A 19686-nucleotide genomic window follows, 5' to 3' on the forward strand; every position below is an offset into this window, starting at 1 on the left:
GACTAACGTCTTCAGTTGAACCAATCAAAAAAGTGACGCTCATATTCACTAAACAACACGTTCCATGGTGACATGACCTGGAACTCTAGTGATATGGGGAATCGGACTACCATCTGTACCATACACTAAAAATTAAGCATCAGATTCACGGTCCGCGCGCGATCAAACAAGAATACACGTTACATCATCATAATATCGAAATTATACACGCGAAGTCATATACACGTGACAAACACGTTAATATACAAATGCTTGAACCCTTTCGCGACCATCCACGGCACCTACACCCGCGATCTCGTAAACATGATAACATCCCGGTGATAAAGTGAATGTCTCAGCTCCTATAAATTTTCAAACCCGGTCTCAAGTGCGAAACTAAAAACTCCCGCGGTCGCACGATCATGAATCGGTCACTTCCGGAAGTTTCTATCCTTGATATCAGCAGACTAGGTCCATGTCTTCAATTGGTTCAATTAAAAAAAAGTAAGCTCTCATATCCACTGAACACCACGTTACATGGCGACATGACCGAGGAATCTAGTGATATGGCGTAACTTACTCCCTATCAGAATGTGAATTGTACACCGAAAACTAACTATCAGAATGAAGGTCCGCGTGACCATCCAAGAACGCACGCGTATATAGGAATGGCCACACGGTTACAAAATCCAGTCTTGTATACGCGAAGTCACATGAACGAGAGCACACGTGACAAACGCGTTAACATACGAACGCTTAAGCCCTTCGCGATTAACAACGCACTCCTACGTTCGCGATCGCGCAAACTTAATAACACGCCGGTAATAAGGAGAACGTTTTAGCACTTACGAAGTTTCAAACGCTGTCTCAACCGCGAACCTTCAAACGTCCGTTTTCGCGCGCTCATGAATCGGTCACGTCCGGAAACCATTACTCTCTGTCCTAATAACTTAGGTCCACACATTCAGTAGGACCAATCAAAAACAAAGCTCGTATCCACTAGACAACACGTTCCATGGCGACATCACCGGGAACTCCAGTGATATGGAAGATCTCACTCTCTTTTAGCATTTTAGCCGTACACCAAAAATAAAGTATTAGATCCGCGGTCCGCGCGAATATCCAAGAACACGCGAATATATGCGAAAGGCACACGGTTATAAAATATAATTTATACACGCGAAGTTATATACACGTTAGCACATGCGCCATACAAATGCACACGCGATCGAACACGTTAACGTACAAATGCTCGAGCTCTTCGCGATGATACACGCGATCGCGAGTCCCTACGCCCGCACATATCTCAACCGTACAAAGAATATCACATTCAGAATCACGGCCCGCTACAATTGGCCTAAAGCAGTGTTTTAGTGGGCGCCATTGCCCGTCTCGTCTGTAGTATGTGATTCTGACGGGGAGCCCTTCCGTGAGAACCTAGCTCTACAGCTCCAGTAGGACAACTCTCGAAAAAAACGATATACATTTCATTGTTGATAGTTCATAATGGGTAAACGCGAATAACTATAAAAAAAGCATAATTTTACGAATCAATTGCAGTTATTGAAGCAAAATTTAATGTTTTGAATCTTATTTCATAATAAAATTACAGTAATGTTTCGATTGTATCACTATGCGTTTATCTCAATATTTGTTCATATCGCCCTCGATTATATTACGCTTTTTGAAAAACAGACAAGGCGCACTCCGTTTTGAACCAAACAAACCACATACTGTGTTAAAAGTGCAAGATTGTTTTTTACAATTGATTTGCTTCTTTACATGTAGGGTAATAAGCCTATTAGTGGGTTTCGGACTATTTCGTTAAGCGTTTATATATGATAAGCTTGATCAAAAAGTTGAACCATTTCATTCCTTTATCTTGAAATATAGATTCTTAAGAAAGTATCTTTTATTTAATAGATGTCTATGCAGTAAAAGCAAAGTTATAGCGCTTTAAACGTGAATAATTTCAAAATCATGTTTTACCAAAAATGTTGATGCAATGACTAGGATTGCCGAAATATCTTTCGGCCGATTCAAATTTTTGTTTTAATTTTTTCGTAATTTATTTGCCGTGTCCTTAAGGGGGACGTCTGATGCAAGCAGGTAAAAAATTCGCCGCTGTTCACTTAAGGGGGCGTAAGGTGTAGTGAGCTTCTTTTGTTAAAAACAGCCAAGCATTCCTCACGCGTATTTGCTGTAACACATGCCGATTTCAATCTATCGGCAACTTTAATAGCGTTTTTCTCGAAACCGCGTTTTTCAAATTGGCGAACACGATAACTAAAAAACTAATCAACGAATTGACTTGATTTTTTATGAGAGTACACAATATGTGAAACTTGTCTATGAATCACAGAAAACTGAAAAATCTCCCTATTATTTTCTGCAAAATAATAGGGAAATTATTCAGTTTTCTGTGATTCAAAGACAGGTTTAACATAGCGAATTTTATGAATTATGAAGCCATTTTCCGAAACTCAAACTTTTTTCTATTTCTTTGGTTAATCGTGTAACTACAAGTCTAAGAGCTTTAATCTTCTTGAATTTCCTGTGGAGACTAGTTTATCGAGAGTAATCGTGTTCTCCGCGCTGCTCCTCGACGTGGAAATGGTTGGACGTCTACTTATGGAACGCTCATGTGTGTGTGGCTCTGCATAACTGTAAATATTTTTTTTTTCGTGCACAATGAATGTATAAATTAATCTTGACATTACACAAAAGATCCATTGTTGCCTTGCCTTCAAAATCGTTAAACAAAATATCTTCCGATTTGAGCACTTTACATCAGACGCCTTCCTTAATTGTTAATTATCCGCAGGAAAATCTAACAAAATAAGGAGAAAAACAATATACGCAATATGGTAGGTATGCCGAGAATCTCGTTTTTTCATTACATCATATCTAACAGAAACGTCAAACGGAGAAAATCGCGTGCAAAAATTTCCTTGCAACTTTCAAATTTATTTAACAATTAAAGCACACGGAAGGCTATTAATTCTACTATCACCTCTGCATTTACTCATTGCAGGATCGTATAAGCATATTACATGTTTTTCGCGAAGATAATAGGGAGATAATTGATAACTATTATTTTATTACATTTTGCCGATCACTTTTGCTATTATGCTCTTTTACATATGTGGTCTTGGCAACACCGTTTGTAAATGACACATTTTACTGTGACGTTTAGAGAGACGGGCTTGTAGTTGTGATATATTTCATGTGCTGTATTGCAACCGAGAGTGTAGATATGAGGTTTGGCATTGGAAAAACATACTAACTACAGTCGACTTGGAGAAACATCACAACGCAAAACACATCTACCAAATATTAGCGAAGCTTTTGTATACTATATGTTATTATATATTTAGTTATTATAAAGAGTACTGTGTAATGAATAAAGGGCTGGTGATATTTGGGAGGTATACTAATTAACATCTGCACTGATGTACGTCCAAAAGAAAAGAGAACGTCGTTTCTGTTTATTGCTGACAGTTTCATTTAAGCCTATATGATTTGTTTAATTTACGTTGGCCATACTTCTGAATGACATTCGACCAGCGAATACATCATGAGGTACGTTCACGCAAACTTTACACTGAACGCTTTTGATAAGCAATACATCACATATGTGACATTTTGACTTAAGATTAAATTAAGGTTGCACGGAGAATGCGCAAAATTCGCAAACGAAAAAAGCAGTTTTTTTCCACACCGTTTGTCAGATCTTCATAAAAATCAATCAGCGTGTGTAGAATGTTGTTACAGTACTGCTGATTGATTTTTATGAAGATCTGACATACGGTGTGGAAAAAACTGCTTTTTTCGTTTGCGAATTTTGCGCATTCTCTGTGCAACCTTAACATATAAAGAGTTATCATTTTTCTCTATTATTTGTGGGCGATAAAGAGTCAATGCTTAGCTTTTATTTGGCATAATAAACTCAGTTTGTTTACATTTGTTAGATATTACGATTGAATAAACGGTATAGAGATATGCATTTTCTCTTGAATCGATATGAATACTTTTCTTTTGGAAGGACAACCATTGGAGATGACACTATTTCTATGGATGTTGAAACAACGAGAACTGAATCGTAGTCTCTTCGAATACACTGATTTTATTAGGCTAGATATTTGCCCAGTACTTTAACCGCTTCATGCCCATGTTGTTTGTGGACAACTACGTTTTTATACAGCTAGAACTCTTGATTTGGGCATGATTTGCTCACAAAAACAAGTAAGGTTAATAAATGAAAGGTTTCAAATCGATCGGTTTAGTATATGCACAGACAAACAGACATAACACTATGAAGAATAATTAGCAAATTCTATCGTTCAAACTTAACAGATCATATCTGTGTGCCATTAGCGCTACCTAACGTCGCTCCTGCTCAACTTTTGTTTTCACCTCATCGAAGATAGCGACGCTGCGCACTTTTGACAGATTGATAATCGTAAGCTTCTATATGTATGCTTACTTTCGTTGAAAACTGCTTACACTAGTGCGAGACCATTCCGTATAATACGAGTTATGCTTCCCAAATTATGCTCCTCGAATGAACTGTTTCAGTTACAAAATTTGCCAGATGAATGCAAGGAAACAAATTTAGTTATACTGTTATTGTTACGCAGTAATGCAGTGTGAATTCGTGATTTCTTGCAGTCCATTTTTGTTTGATCAATTTGTTTCCTGTGTACTGGATCGCAAGACCAGAGGCGTCTAACAATGGTAGAATAATATTGCGAAAAACTATTTTCAACCAATAATTGATATTTGATTGTTATTTGCGATAATATGGGTGTTGAACATAGACGTTTAGCATACTCAGCTTTGAAATCTATATATTGGAAACTTACCATGGTCCATTCTAAATACGGACAGTAGATCGGGTAAATATGTGAAAATACTTTGCTGATACTGGGACTAATAGTGTCAATTTTATAACAATTAGAAAGTGACACATCATGTCAATATTGTGCAATGTTAAAACGAGTATTACTCGACCTACATAGAGTCATCTATTCCAAGGCCATACTGACTATCTTTGGAGGTCGCAGTAGTGCCAAGAATGTCATTTCGATGTTAACGAAGTGCCATTTTTTCCTATTTAGTAGCCTCTAGCATCGCTCTCTTTTGCAGCAAATCGATTGACTTTAGGACAAGATACTCCCAATGCTTGTAATATCTTCGAAATTGCAACATTTCCTTAGTTGAAAATATAAGGGAAGGTGAAAGATGCAATGCCGACTGCCAAAACACCTCCTGGAAGAATCTTTGGACTAATTTTCGAGATGAGTTCATTATAACTCTCGCTATTGTTCTAAGCGAATCCGCCAACACATTTTGCAAACAACTTTTCAAAAGATCATTAATGCACTTCCTGAATCAACAAGCATTCGGTACGCATTTAAATATATGCGCATTTGGTCTTTTGGGGAAAACTCTGCTCGCGTAAAAGTTGAACAGTCAGGTCGCAAGACCTTTTCAGCTCCTTAGTGCTGTTCAGTTCTAATAGTCGAATTCTTTAGAAATTTTGTTGTGGTAGGATTAATAGGTTTCTCACATTTGACTCAAAAATAACTGTTTACAAGATCATAATAGCCCCTCATTTTGATTACTGTGCTTCTATTCTTAACATCCAAGAAACAGCATAAGCGAATGCAGATCTTACAAAACAAGGTAATACGACTGGTACTACGACGAGACAGACTAACTCCGCAATATTTGTTTTCATCTTCAGAGTAATAAATGGAATGACACCGCAGTACCTGTATAGCATTGTTGTGCACGGAAGATATGTGCACCGGTAGACAAGCTGGGCAATCTAAGATTGTTAAGCGCTAAGAAATCTTGTAAGCAGCACACCTTATTTTATAAAGGCTACAATCTGTTCAACGCATTACCAGAGTCCAGAATACGCCAAGCGGACTGATAACCTAAGAGAATTTAGGCAGGCCTGCAAGGTATTTGTGAAGCAGAGGTCTTTGGATTTATAAGAGAGAAGGATGGGCATACGCGGAAGTGAAGTAAGATAGAAGAAGTGAAAACTATTATCGAAAGATATCTGCTCGTAAATCTTCCACATTACAAAAATGTGTATGGGTGTAAGGTGATTCATCCCAGAATCCTTCTTGGTTAAGGTTTGAGCATATTATTATTTAGCGGAAGATGGGACTAAACGCACCCCCTAATGAAATATGATCATAACTTAGCTATAGAACATAAATTGGGAGAATTTAGTTAATGATGAAACCCACTTTTTTCCCCAATTTCGATTCATAACAAAAAAAATATTCAAAAACATGAAAAATATGTAATGTTTCAAAATCATTATAAGTTACTTTGAAATATAAAAAATAGGCGGAAAGTTAATACCCCAAACACATTGATTCATTTTCATTAAGATAATCCCAACGATGGGAAAAGCTTTTTTCGTTCTCAGTTGAAACTTAACTGGTGAGGAGTTGGTTTAACACACAGTGGATCCAAAAAGTGTTGGTTTTCTGGTTTGCCACACTTTAAGCTGGCCTTTTTCTGAAAATATGCTGCTAGACGAACATATTTTGATCCCACTATACTACCCATGATTGCATATTTGTCCCGTTTTCTATGGGATTTCCTATATTTACGAGACAGATTTGCAATATTCGTAAGTAAAACATATGACCGCTAGATTCATTATAGTCTTGAAGAAAGGTTCAAATGATTGAATATTTTTCATTCCAATGTAAGTGTCCCATTATATCGGGATTTCCACCAGAAATATCGAAATAACTGATTTTAATGTTACCACGCAGAAGATACAATTGTAACAATCGAATTAACAGCCTTATTACAGTATATTCTACTTCACTTCGGTTATGTCTCTGACATTACCCACCTATCTGTTATTGCAGTAAAAATCCTTTACTCCGCTTTCCACGATGTCATTCTAATACAATAGTATCATTGGAATTTCAACAGCGCCTTTTGTTTTAACAGGATAAAATTCATTTGTAATAAATGTTATAATACTGCCATAGTCGTGCCTTTTACACAACCCCCCTTCCAAAGATCCTTTGGATGTGTATATTCAGGCTGTTTATACTATCTCAACACGCCACAGTGCACATAACTTCCAATCAATTTTCTGTAACTACAAAGAAGAAGAAATAGAAATGGAGCAAATTTTCAATATTACGTAAGTAACGATATAAGTTTCTATTCCGTTTCTCTTTCGATTATCATTTAAACATCTTCAGAGGCCTAATTCCTCCGAACAAATCGAAAGACTTGATGATGATTATCATATTACGCAAATAGCAATAGGGCAAACTTAGAAGTGAACATGTTACTAACGGAAGAGAACGTAAACAGAGACCCCCTCTCTTTGTTATTTACGTCCTATTGCAAATTTTCTCCAGAGTCTTATTGCCTGGTCGAATTGACATCAGCTGGATTTTTGGCTTTTTTACTTTGATTTTCCATCCGTTGCCTGCTCGCCCTTTCTCGAGGGGTTGATCGAGCAGAAAGCTCAACCGGGGTTTCCAGATTGTCCGACGATACTATCATCTTTGAGTTGGCGCGAAACAAGTCCTAGCATGTAGTCGGCTTATATATGTCATGTCGTGTTCAACAAAAGAAGGACTAGAAGAACGAATAATTCTTGGGTAAATAAGAAGTTTTTCTTGATCCTGCTTCTACATACCGTAGCGTGGCGCACAAAGTTATACGTGGATGGCATAAGGAGAATACAGTCGTGATTTCTTGGTTGGGTCACAAATCACTGCCCAAGAAACGAATTGTATTCGAATGAATCGCTTACATTAGGGTTCATTCATAAATTACATAATGCTTTTAGAGGGGGGGGGGGCTATGGGGCACGACTAGTTGTGACATAGTGGGGAGGGGGTGTAAGCTAGAACGTTACTTAACATGTTTTACTGAAGAAAAAAATTGGAAAGAAATTGTTACGTAATAGGGGAGGAGGGGGTCAATTTTACATACGTTTTTGACAGTCACTTGTTTTTTTAATTGAACACGAAAAATTACGACTATAGACTAACACAATGTTTGTTTGACTCAGTTGCAAATTCAAACCTATTTTATACTCCCTATTATCGTGAGTCAATCCCCTGTATACAGGAAATCCCATAGAAAATGGGACAAATAAGCGATTATAGGCAGTATAGTAATTGAACTTTAAATTATGTTGGGTTACCACCGATCTGCTGCCAATCCTCAATCCGTCTTCTGATTTTTAAATATTTTAACTGTAAATGTTATCATTCTTTCCCAATTGTTATTATAATCCTTTCACTTCTGTTCCACATTCACCCATGCTTACGGTACCAGACTTCGTACCTATAGGCGTTTACCAGAACAATTTTCGGTTATTTACTTTGGCCCTTCTATCCGTCGTTACCAGTGCGACTGCAATAGTGGTCGTCTGTCCTGCTCACGCTTATAGTATGAGCGATTGGTGGTTTGTGTGGAAGCGTTCAGAAAGCTTATCCAACAGAAGGAAAAAAGTGATCCTCGGCGCAACAGATTTTGTAGACGGTGCTCTGACCGGGTTGGGGCTGGTCTAAGTTGTATTATGTTGTGGCTTTGTTGTTGACTGTCTCGTCTCCCAGTTGTTTTGTTAATGTCTATTGTTTTGTTATTGTTTATTTATATGTATGTTAGTGTGAGCTGAGCGGTGATATGTGGTATTCGTTAGTATATCCGGAATCAATCACAAATTACAAAGTAGTGTCCACCATATCAACGTTTGTTTTCTATTGTTTCAGACTTCAACGGTGCTATTCAACTTCCAGCAGTGATTAATAAAAGTCATCCTCGTGGCAGTGTGCGATAAAGATCGAAGTGACCACAGATAACGACGACGTGCATATTTTGACATTCATTATCTGACCGATCGACAATAACCAGCCACGGAAAACCAACTATTTTTTTTGCAATATATCTGGCTAGTCGAAAAAAAGTGTCAGTGTCACAAGAAAATGTCCCAATATAGGTAACGATCGAGCGACTATCTGCGATTAATTACCTGTAAAATGTGTCCGTTACAAATGCTGGGATAGCATATGTTTGCCCTTCATACGAAAGCGTAGAAGCAGCTGTACAGTGAAGAAAAGTAAAGGAAATAACGTTCGTCATTTGTGCATTGTGATTGAGTGCGTGTGTGCAAGGCGGGCAACGGTCGAAACTTGAAATCGTTGCTTGGTGAAAAGGAAGCCGCTAGAGGGAGTAGTGTAACAAAAATATTAGAAAGACAAGGCTATCTCTGACGCTGCTGGATCTAATTTGACGTAGAAATGGCTCCAGTCAAACAGAATGGTACAACAGCACTGTTACCTCAGCTGATGAGGAAGACTATCACGACGAGGTGAGTTTCGGATGGTTTAATACTAGGAAATTAACCGCGAATTCGTTGATGATGTTATGTTTTGATAGTCGAGTACAGTGAAGACCCAATTTTATCAGTCCCCGATTTTGTTAGCCTCACAGGAAAGTCCATTCGAGGGGCTCCGGCAGACGAACCAATTCAATTTAGAGTAAATCCTTTCTTGAACATATTCTTCTTATCTTATATAGGCGAATATGCAAAAATTAAAAAAAATCAAATTTTGCACTGAAAGGGGGAATTTTTTTATAAAATTATCGGAAAGTGTGGTTATATCTAGGTACTAAATAAGAACAGTTTAATAGCTTCGGTTTATTAAAATGAAGGAAAAAATCGTCCTGTTGATGTCTCCATTTTGTCAGCATAAAGGGGCTGAAAAAAACTGGTGTTTACTGTAAAGGCAAATTTATTTTTTCATTGTAGCAGCAAACGTGCAAATGTGTACCTAGTTTATCCTTGATTAAATCATTATACCTGAATACACACATTATACACCATACCATACACTTATTTAAAAAAGACTTGCTATGCATTCAACTGCATCCCATGGCCTCCTCAAATTAGCAAGAAAAGGACCATTCATAACTTACGTAACAATTTTAGGAAAGGAGGAGGGTGTATGACAAAATGGTACATGCTGTTAAGAAGGAATAAGCTAGAACATTATGCAACATTTATAAGCCTTTCAACTCCCGTTAGAAAAGAAAAGGTGCCAAATTATTTCGTGAAGAAAACAAAATATTTTGCACTGCAAAAACCAGCTTCCTGGCCAAAGTCCCTCTAAACTCATTGACAGGTTTTTATACTCAACCTTGAGTTAAATATGCCTAATTTAAGTTGAATCAACCCAATTTTGAGTATACCTCAAACAACTCAAAAGTACCTTATTCCATGGAAGGCCTCGACTGGAGTCGAATCTCTGTCTTTGTTTTTGACAACACTAATAAGTGCGAAAGCGACGCAAGACTCAAAACTACCTAAATTTAAGTTAAAAGAACTTATTCTGCGGCTTGTTTTATTTTTCCGTGTAGGTAGAGCCTGGACAAGAGAACATCAGATAAATTGGCAACCAGTGCCCGCAAAGAATAAAGTTTGGCATCGCTTGAAAATGTTCAAGCTCTTAAGTGTATTCTTTGAAACGAAAAATAAATTGCCTTGCAATGTTTTAGATCTTCTATCGGAGCTGGTAAAAACTTTAAGTATCAAACCAGAATATGCATATTTGACTGACATGGCTAATCTTGACCATGTTGTTCCTGTCTGGTAAAATGTTCAGATCAAAATACTTTCAATAGTATTTTGATCTGAGAACAACAATGTGTACTATCTTGCGCTGAATTGATGTAATCAGTGAACAATAATTCAAATACGGAACTTATTTGAAGCGCTACTGAGCCAGTCTTCAGACTAGTAGTATTTCGATTGTGAAAATCCAGCAGTGGTTATGAGCATATTTTTATTAAATGATAAACGTAATTTCTTTTGAATCAGAATATTATTTAGTCTAGTGATCAAAATTGCTCGCGAAAATTTCAAAAGTTATTTACTAAGATCACAATACTTCGTTCCCGTAGTTCCAAAACAAGAAGCTCTGCTCGTTTGAATACATCAAATATTCGCTCGTTTGGATAGTCAAATTTGCGCTCTATATAAAATGTGTTGCTGCTCTATATAAAATGCGTTGTTGATTACGTAGACGCTACTATTCACCGTAGAAATTGTCACACTATATAAGGACTTTGCATCCTGGCAACCCTATACACCAACAAATGGGATTTTACCAGCCCCTTGTCATGGAAGGCACCTCTGTACTGCCACCAACACTGCCATGAAAATCAAAATAACAATTTTGATCGAAGCATTAAATGCTGTATTTTTCAACGACTCAAGAAGCGCCTGTCAATCTCTTATGAACCGAAATACACTGTTAGAAAATTTCATCATATCAATATTAATTCGTCAAAAGGGCGAAAGTGTTTTTTGTAAACAAACTTGTTTCGCTCATTAATCTGCTGTAGAGTGGAATTTCATGAAAAATATGCGTTAATGTAAATTTTTACCCTTCGTAGAAGTAATTTCAATTGTTTTGTGCTTAGAAATTATAGTAAATTAAGAGAAACCATCAAAATAAAAGTTTGTTTACAAATCTTATTCGCCCTTTTGCAAATTTAATATGGATATGGGATATCCACAAAGAAATGAAAAGCATGCGAAAAGGGGCAGTGCAAATGCAATGGATCCCCAGTCACATGGGCATTAATGCAACGAAATAGCCGACCAAGCAGCGGTGGCCAAATCTAGCGGAAAACTGACGGAACATATCGGCATAACACAGGGAGATGCAATAATTCTGTCAGAAAGAGGTTTTGAACGAATGGACATAGGAAAACAAACTGATTTCAAATACAAAAGGACGGTGGCACTACAAAATTATGGCGAATCCAGGAAGAAACTGTTGGTCTAAAGATCTGATCATGTCCTCAGAACAAAAGAAAATCTTAAACAGAATCCGATCCGGGCACACCTGCACCAAAGAAATGAGAGCCCTTTGAGGTCTCGAAGTAGATGAATGCTGTGAAATGTGCATAGAACGGGAAGATCTCAACCATAGCCTGTATCACTGCACTAAATACAACAACACCAGAATCAAATTTTACGCATTAGAATATATGAAGACATTAGAGGAAATATTTCTGGAAAATTGCGAAGAGAGCATGAAACAAATCTGCAACTTCATCAAAGAAGCACAGATACAAATTTAAATTTACGCCAAACCAACGTAACTACCAAACGGAACTGGGAAAGTACACAAAGAAAACTAAAAAGACGACACCGGCCAGATGGATCAACTATGATCTTAGCCTCACTCTTTTCGGACCTTACTATCGTATCACACGAATTGGACTCTCCAAAAACGGCAGGCTATCAAATTATTAATTAAATTAAGAAACGTACACGTTTTATTAATCATATTTTTTTCAAACAACGCATACGTCCTTTTGATTTTCCATGGTCGTATAAACACCAATATTAGAACCGCTTCGATGTGGAGATACGCGCGTAACAAAATGTCGTAAGCGACATTTTTATTCAGTTATTTTTACAACTGTACATACGCTTATATAAAAGGGACCTATGTCCGATTTTTTAAAATTAATGTCATTTTACGTACGTCTTAAAAAATTAATTATTCTCGTAATTGTTTTTCGAATAAAACATCTAATGCTAGTGCAGAGAAGTAATTCCCATTCCTTTCCAACCGAAAACGGTAGTGTATTGGAACGATAAACAAAATTATACCTCGACAAACCCTCACAGAGTAAAACAAAAATAGTAACCTACCTGTTGTGAATGACAATACACTAATTACTTACCGATAAAATAATCACAAAGTGGCACAAAACTAATAAGGATTCGAAAAAATGCAATTTTTAATTTACAGGTTCTACGTAGAGTTACTATATTAAGAGTTAGAAGGACACAAAAGCCGGAAAACTGACATCTCTTATTTCAGGAAGAAAACACTGGCATCCCATGCAAATGTTCAAGCTCTAGCGTAATAATTTCAGTGTCGTCGTGAATAAAAACTTTACATGTACGAATAGAAAAACCAATTCGAACATATGATGAATGATGATATGATTTCATGCTTGTGCGAATATCTCTTGGTGTTACAGAAAAAAATCTTGTTCTTTTCGGTTCTCTACACTCGATAACACAAGAAAAGAGTAAAATAATTATGACCATAATAAACACCCGCCAATATGTTACAAAATCACGTCAGCATGCAAACGTTTGAGCCCCTCGCGATTATCCAAGCAATCTACGTCCACGTTCTCGCAAACAAGATAACACCCCGGTGATAAGGTGAACGTCTCGGCACTCATAAACTTACAAACGCGTTCTCAAGCATCAACCTACAAACTCCCGCGCTCGTACGATCATGAATCGGGCACATCCGGAAGTCTCTATCCTCGGAACCAACAGTCATGTCAATTAATAAAAAAAGAAACAAAAAAAATAACATGAATTGAGAAAAAACTCCCATATCCACTAGACAACATGGCGACATGATCGGGAACTCTAGTGATATGAGGTAACTGACTCCCTGTCAGAATGTGATTCGAAAACTGAATATCAGAATGACGGTCCGCGTGAGCATCCAAAAACACACGCGGATATATGAATGGTCACCGGGTTACAAAAACGAATTTATACACACGAAGTCACATACACACGAGCACACGCGACAAACACGTCAACATACGAAGGCTTAAGCTCTTCGCGATCATCTACGCACACCTACGCCCGCGATCGCCCAAACTTGAACTTGCGGTAATGTGAACGTTTTAGTACTTACGAAGTTACAAACGCGACGAAAGTTACAAACGGAAACCTTTACCCTTCATTCTAGCATCTTAGGACCATACATTCAGTTATATCAATCAAAAAATAAAGCTCATATCCACTAGACAACACATTCTTAGACTAACAGCACCGGAGCGTGGGTAAAAGCGATTTGCTAACCGCCATCATAACACGACACCGCACCGGCGGTTCGTAAACAGGTTGGGAAATGGAAACTTATCGTTTCGGTTTAAAGCAAGTGCGTATATTTGATAACTTCTTCCAACTGACGGCAACGTTGCTATTCGTAGAAAGGAAGCAAAGCAAAGGAAAATGTAAAAAATAGGGTCTCGCGATGATTGAATTAAATAACACTTATTTAAAGTTTACTGAAATTACAACAGAATTATTGAAATTAAAAGTTTATTGTTGTTTTAATGAAAATATATTTTCAAACCTTCATTCACACCAATTATTTTGTCGTTTGATGCAATGAACAGTATTTGTTTGAATTCAATAACACATATTTATGATCATGCTGTATATTTACTGCGTGAAAGTAAAAATAAGTGCATCGAAGCAACTTGGATTGAACTGGTAGATATAGCATTATGTCAAGCTGTCATGATGTGTCCCAGGATCAGATTGATGGGTCAAATCAAAAAACTAAAAATCTGCATAGAATGTATGAGGAAACACTGCGAACAAATGGAACTGTGGAAAGTAAGATTCAAAAAGAAAGGCAATGCGTGAATTTTTCTTGTGCAAAAGTCTTTAATTCAGGTCCAATAGTAAGTGGAAGATAACGACCATAATGGTTTGCCACACACTCTGCAGCGCTTGGTTCAGAAAAGAATACCTAAAAAGAACTTGGACGGACACAGATCACACCTGTTACATCATCACCATCTAGTTTCAGGCGGTGGTTCATCATATTTTCGGGGGATAATATGATGTTGTGGTGTATAGTGAAATGTATGAACGTGAATGCACTACCATAATAATGTGTTGACTTAAAGCCTTTTTTTTCATTGTACCAAAACAGTAGTTTAACAATAATTTATACTACAGTCTAATATGACATTACAATACAAAATCAATAAATTTTAACCTTTCTCCATAAAATTTCAAAATTCACTAATTTTGTGAAAAAGGAGATGGCGGGGTTGGACGGTAGTACATTATAAAAATTGATATTTTAATACATTCAAACATTTCTTATATTGCTCATAGAAACAGTAACACGAAATGTTAATTAACTAATTTATTGTTGGACAATAAAGTTGATTGTTGCAAGAAATTTTATTACAAATTTACTAGAAGAATTCTACGTCGAACAATGTAGAAATATTCTATGATTCAAGGATAATTACTTTTGTTAATTCGTTTCAATAGTTTTTGACTTACTCCGAGAATTTTATCCAAACTGTTGATACATGGATGTGGATTTGACGACCAATTTGGTAAGCAGCAAACGTCATGCTCAAAAATGTTCGAACGTTCGACTGTTTAATCTTCCTATGAATATGACCTGTGTCAGGCCATGATAAACGCCGGAGGATCCTTTGGCTCGGTCTATGCACAGACAAACAGACCTAACAGACTGATTTGAGACCATATTCAAAGGAGCACATCTGAACATTACATTACCTTATGCTACCTACTGTCGCTTCAGCTCATCGCATCGCAAAAAGCGATGCATTTAACAGGCGAAGCTCTAGTAGAATTTCAAATTGTTTGCGTTTAAAGTGTTTACCATATTAAACTCTGGTTAGGAATTTTGCACTACCCCGCAGGACCATTGTTTGAAAGCAAGATTCCGTGTTGTAATTTGCCATACTGATAAATTGGAACCAAATTTATAATTTTAAACAGTAAGTGATAATTTGATTCCATCTTTGGAATTACCGTATCGATGACAAAATGTTGAATTAAATTGATACACTGTATCAATTTGCCACAAATTCGTGTGTATCAATTTGCCCCAGGGTACGCACTTAATGTTTATTTCTTGAAGTAGATGTAGTTGTAGTTAGTATTTCATTTCCAGTGATACAACCGATTCTAATTGGAAATGGTTGTGTTATTGGCGCCGGAATACTACAAGTTAAGCACAGCCGGAATGTTGGCTGGTTCTAATTTGCATTCCGGCTTTAGTGACACATTTTAGTTATAATCGGTTTTATCAATGGAGCCGGAATATGGACTAAAACCAGCCAGAATTCCGGCTCATTTCCGATTGAACTTTACTGGGTGTACGAAAAGTCCGTATATCGATTACTAGAAGTCTGTTGGCCGATAGTAGCGCCGGCTAGCGGCTAGTTGTTGCTTGCTGATGTCCGGAGAAACTATTGTTGGCTTAGCGCAGTTCATAGCTGTCACGAAACAGATGGCAATACTCCTTTTGTTTACGAGCACTAGATGTGTTTGGTGAATATTGGTTTGGAACTCCCCCTCAACGTGAATTTTGATAATTGTCTTTTAAGCACAAAGCTCGGATCTATATTAGGAACGTGCCATTTGAGCCAACCACTACTGATTCCTGATTCTAGTTCTAAGTTAGACGAGATGTGATGACTATATCAACGTAATCAACCTCATGTATCAACCTCGGAAAACAACGCAGTTTACTTCAGCAAGTTAATATCATTATTGAAGCCACGCATAAAATGCTACCACTTCATTATTTTTGTTTTACTGTATACTATTCTGCCCAAGTTGTACAGTAATGTTTCCATTTCGAGTGGGTACAGTCCAGCGTACCAAGTATTCCTGAATAAGCCCACTACTCTGCGATTCAAAATCGCCTTTGAAAATTCTTAAAACGCAGATATATTTACCCAACTATACTCTGCAATATTACCACAGATGACGCACATTTGGGCTAAAAATTTATGTAAAAATCTGTCTAAACATCTATTATCTGGGGTATAGCAGGATTCTCACATAGATTAAGGCGCAAATTTTCTCTCATGCGAATATATTTTACTGTAGTGTCCGAAGGACGTATGTCAGATGGCTTTCACATAATTTAGTAAAACCCAGCTTTCTCTAGCTTTTTATTATAGTATTGTCTCCTCTTCAAAGGCTTCGAAATACAAAAAACGAAAATCTTCGAAACCAATCGTTCGTGAAAACTGGTTCCGCAAAACAATCGTTGAATGGTCGAAAAGCTTCATTCACCGCAAGTCTGTTCGTAATATCTAGGATGAGATCTTCTTCATTGCACTCCTGATTCGGAACCGTCGTAGTATGTGCTTTAGACAATAACTGCCGGGCAATCATTAGTTTATAGAATTCTATGAATTCTCATAATTATTATTACATAGAAAATTTTAACATATTTGAACAAAAAATGTCTTATTGACTTCAATTATACAATGTTTATTGCTTCAATCGGCAAAATTAATGGTACGAACATTTTTTGCATTCAAACAATAATTAACTTTTAATCTCAATAAACATTTCCAGTTCGAATAATGTTGCAATCATTTCAATAATATAATTTTTGGAAAAGAGAACGATATTTGTTACTGAAATGATTTGATTGAATTCAATAAATAAATGTATTTTCTTTCTAGCTATATTTTTTCACTGAATTAAATCCATATAATTAATTTAAAAAAAAAATACTTTATTGCATGATTGCAAAAAAATGTAACGTAACTATAATAACAACTACCGGTGTTATTATTTTGGCAACCTATTTACCAACGACCGGTGCGAAAACGGGTGTCTAAATATATTATTATCGTTTAGCGTAATCAAAATACACACGCATTTGCTTACGCACCGGTGCTGATAGTCTTAGGCGACATGACTGGTAACTCTAGTGATGTGGAAGAACCCACTTTCTTCTAAAATATGAACCGCACACGAAAAATTAAGTATCAGATTCTCGGTCCGTGGCCGACCATTCTAGAACACATGCGAATATGCGAAAGGCACACGGTTTTAATATAGAATTTATACACGCGAAGTTACATACACGTTAGCACACGCGACATACAAACGCACACGCGACATACAAACGCACACGCGATCGAACACGTCAACGTACAAATGCTCGAGTCCTTCGCGATGATACACACGATCACGAAGTCCCCACGCCGCACATATCTGAGCTGTACAATGAATATCACATTCAGAATCACGGTCCGCTACAATTGGCCTAAAGCAGTGTTTTAGTGGGCGCCATCGCTTGTCTCGTCTGCAATTGTAGTGTGTGATTCTAACGGAGAGCCCTTCCGAGAACCTGGCTCTACAGCTCCAGTAGGACAACTCTCGAAAAAAGAACACCTCTTTAGCTTTTATAAAGAATTAATTTTAAATATATCAATTTGTATTGCTTTCCAGATGAGACGCTACTATCTCAAATCATTCCCAAAAGCGACGTCAAGTCCTCGCCCATGTCGCATGTGACAGAAACAGTATTCAAACTATGTTATATTTCCATGTAATTCGCCGGCTTATAATCACGAAAAGGCTTCCCAGCCGAATAAGATTAAAGACAAATCTAATTCCTACAGCTCTTCCTAAACGATGTATACAACGTCTCATGCTTATTATTGGAATTACATGTACGGAATCCACTGAAAGAGTTAACGAATGCATTCGATGAGTGAGCGAATTTTGATTCATTCATATTCAAATTCTTGCCTGTTCGCTGACGTTCGGTTCATTTCTAGTATATTTTTAACCACTCACTCACATAGTGCGTTCGCGGTCCGTTTGGATTGCACAAACATGGCGATGGAGAGAGGATTCATCGCATTCTCTCGCGGTTCGTTGCTCCATGCTCACTACGCTGATTGTGTGCGGTTGAACCAAGGACGAATGACTATCAGATGCAATCAAACGAATTTGTGAATGTCCCCATGCCGGCTTCCATTTGACGCAGTTTTTGTCCGGGCGCGGATGCTTCCAAGAAATACCGGCATTAGTTTGGACATGTATCGTCAACCCTTTGCCCGGAGTGCATGGGCATGCAAGAGACACCGGAACACGTGGTCTTCGAATGCCCTAGGTTTGGCAATATTATCGAGGAGATGTGCCATGACGAGCATATCTGGGATGCTGTCAACAGAGTGGTTACGGGTATACTCCCAGTTGCAGAGAAAGTGGCGCCGTCGGTTAGAAAGCCGCTGAGAAATAATAAATTGGGTTTCACGAGAATTTCCGTCGGTGTAGACTAGGTCCACCGCCAGGGACCATTTGAGTAGTACACGACGTAGCACAGGGTTCGGGTTATCGGGTGCCAGCTAACCGGACGTTAGGCTTCACCGGACCGCCTCGACACCCTACCGGGTAGCTCGTGAGCTCCACCGCCGAGGATTAGAGTGAGTAGATCGCGTCGAACAGTTAGCAGTGGGTCATTGGGGCACGGGTGAACCGGAAGCTACGCTCCACTCGGAATCATTGGACAGACCACAGTATCTACTGGCTGGCTCGTTGAGTAGGCTGGTCCAACGCCAGATCGAATAGATCGGGACGAAGTGGGGAGCTAAAAGGCTCACTGAAACGAACATTGGTATCGGGAGAAATCTTCCGCCGGGGTATTCATAGTTGAGTGGATTCATCGCCGTGGACTATCCGACTATATCGTGACAAAACTAATTGGCTCACGAAGCAGATATCGCTACCGAGAGAAATTCCGCTGCCAGGGAACTCTTAGTCGGAGTGGGATAGTTCACCGCCGGATAATATCCGAGTAGATCTTGATAAACCTGGGGGCTAAGTGGCTCAACGAAGCGGGTATCGGTGTCGGTAGAAATTCCTCCGTCGGAGAACTCTCAGTCGTAGTAGGGTGAGCTCACCCCCGGGGGCTATCCGAGTAGATCGTGATAAGGCTGGAGCTGAATGACTCACGGAATCATCATCTGAACGGCTCACAGGAACGAGAGCTAGAGGTGACGCAAAAGATGGAGACAAGAAGCAAGAGAAGAATCGAGAGTTAAATCAAA

The 19686-nt window shown here is 38.1% G+C and overlaps 1 protein-coding gene across 4 annotated transcripts in view; it reads left to right on the forward strand.

Annotated features, from left to right (window-relative positions):
* LOC131679226 (G2/mitotic-specific cyclin-B3) overlaps nucleotides 1–19686 on the forward strand; it is a 49635-nt gene that overhangs the window by 25814 nt on the left and 4135 nt on the right. For 2 of the 4 annotated variants that reach the window (XM_058959911.1, XM_058959903.1), the window contains exon 2: nucleotides 8760–9358. In XM_058959911.1, the coding sequence (XP_058815894.1) occupies nucleotides 9288–9358 (71 nt within the window). In that variant the 5' untranslated portion in view covers nucleotides 8760–9287. Of the gene's footprint in view, nucleotides 1–8505; nucleotides 8530–8549; nucleotides 8685–8759; nucleotides 9359–19686 lie in introns of those variants that run through there. The other 2 variants (XM_058959927.1, XM_058959919.1) reach the window with 2 other exon arrangements.

Source organism: Topomyia yanbarensis, chromosome 1, assembly GCF_030247195.1.
Source record: "Topomyia yanbarensis strain Yona2022 chromosome 1, ASM3024719v1, whole genome shotgun sequence".
In the NCBI taxonomy this organism is placed as follows: Eukaryota; Metazoa; Arthropoda; class Insecta; order Diptera; family Culicidae; genus Topomyia; species Topomyia yanbarensis.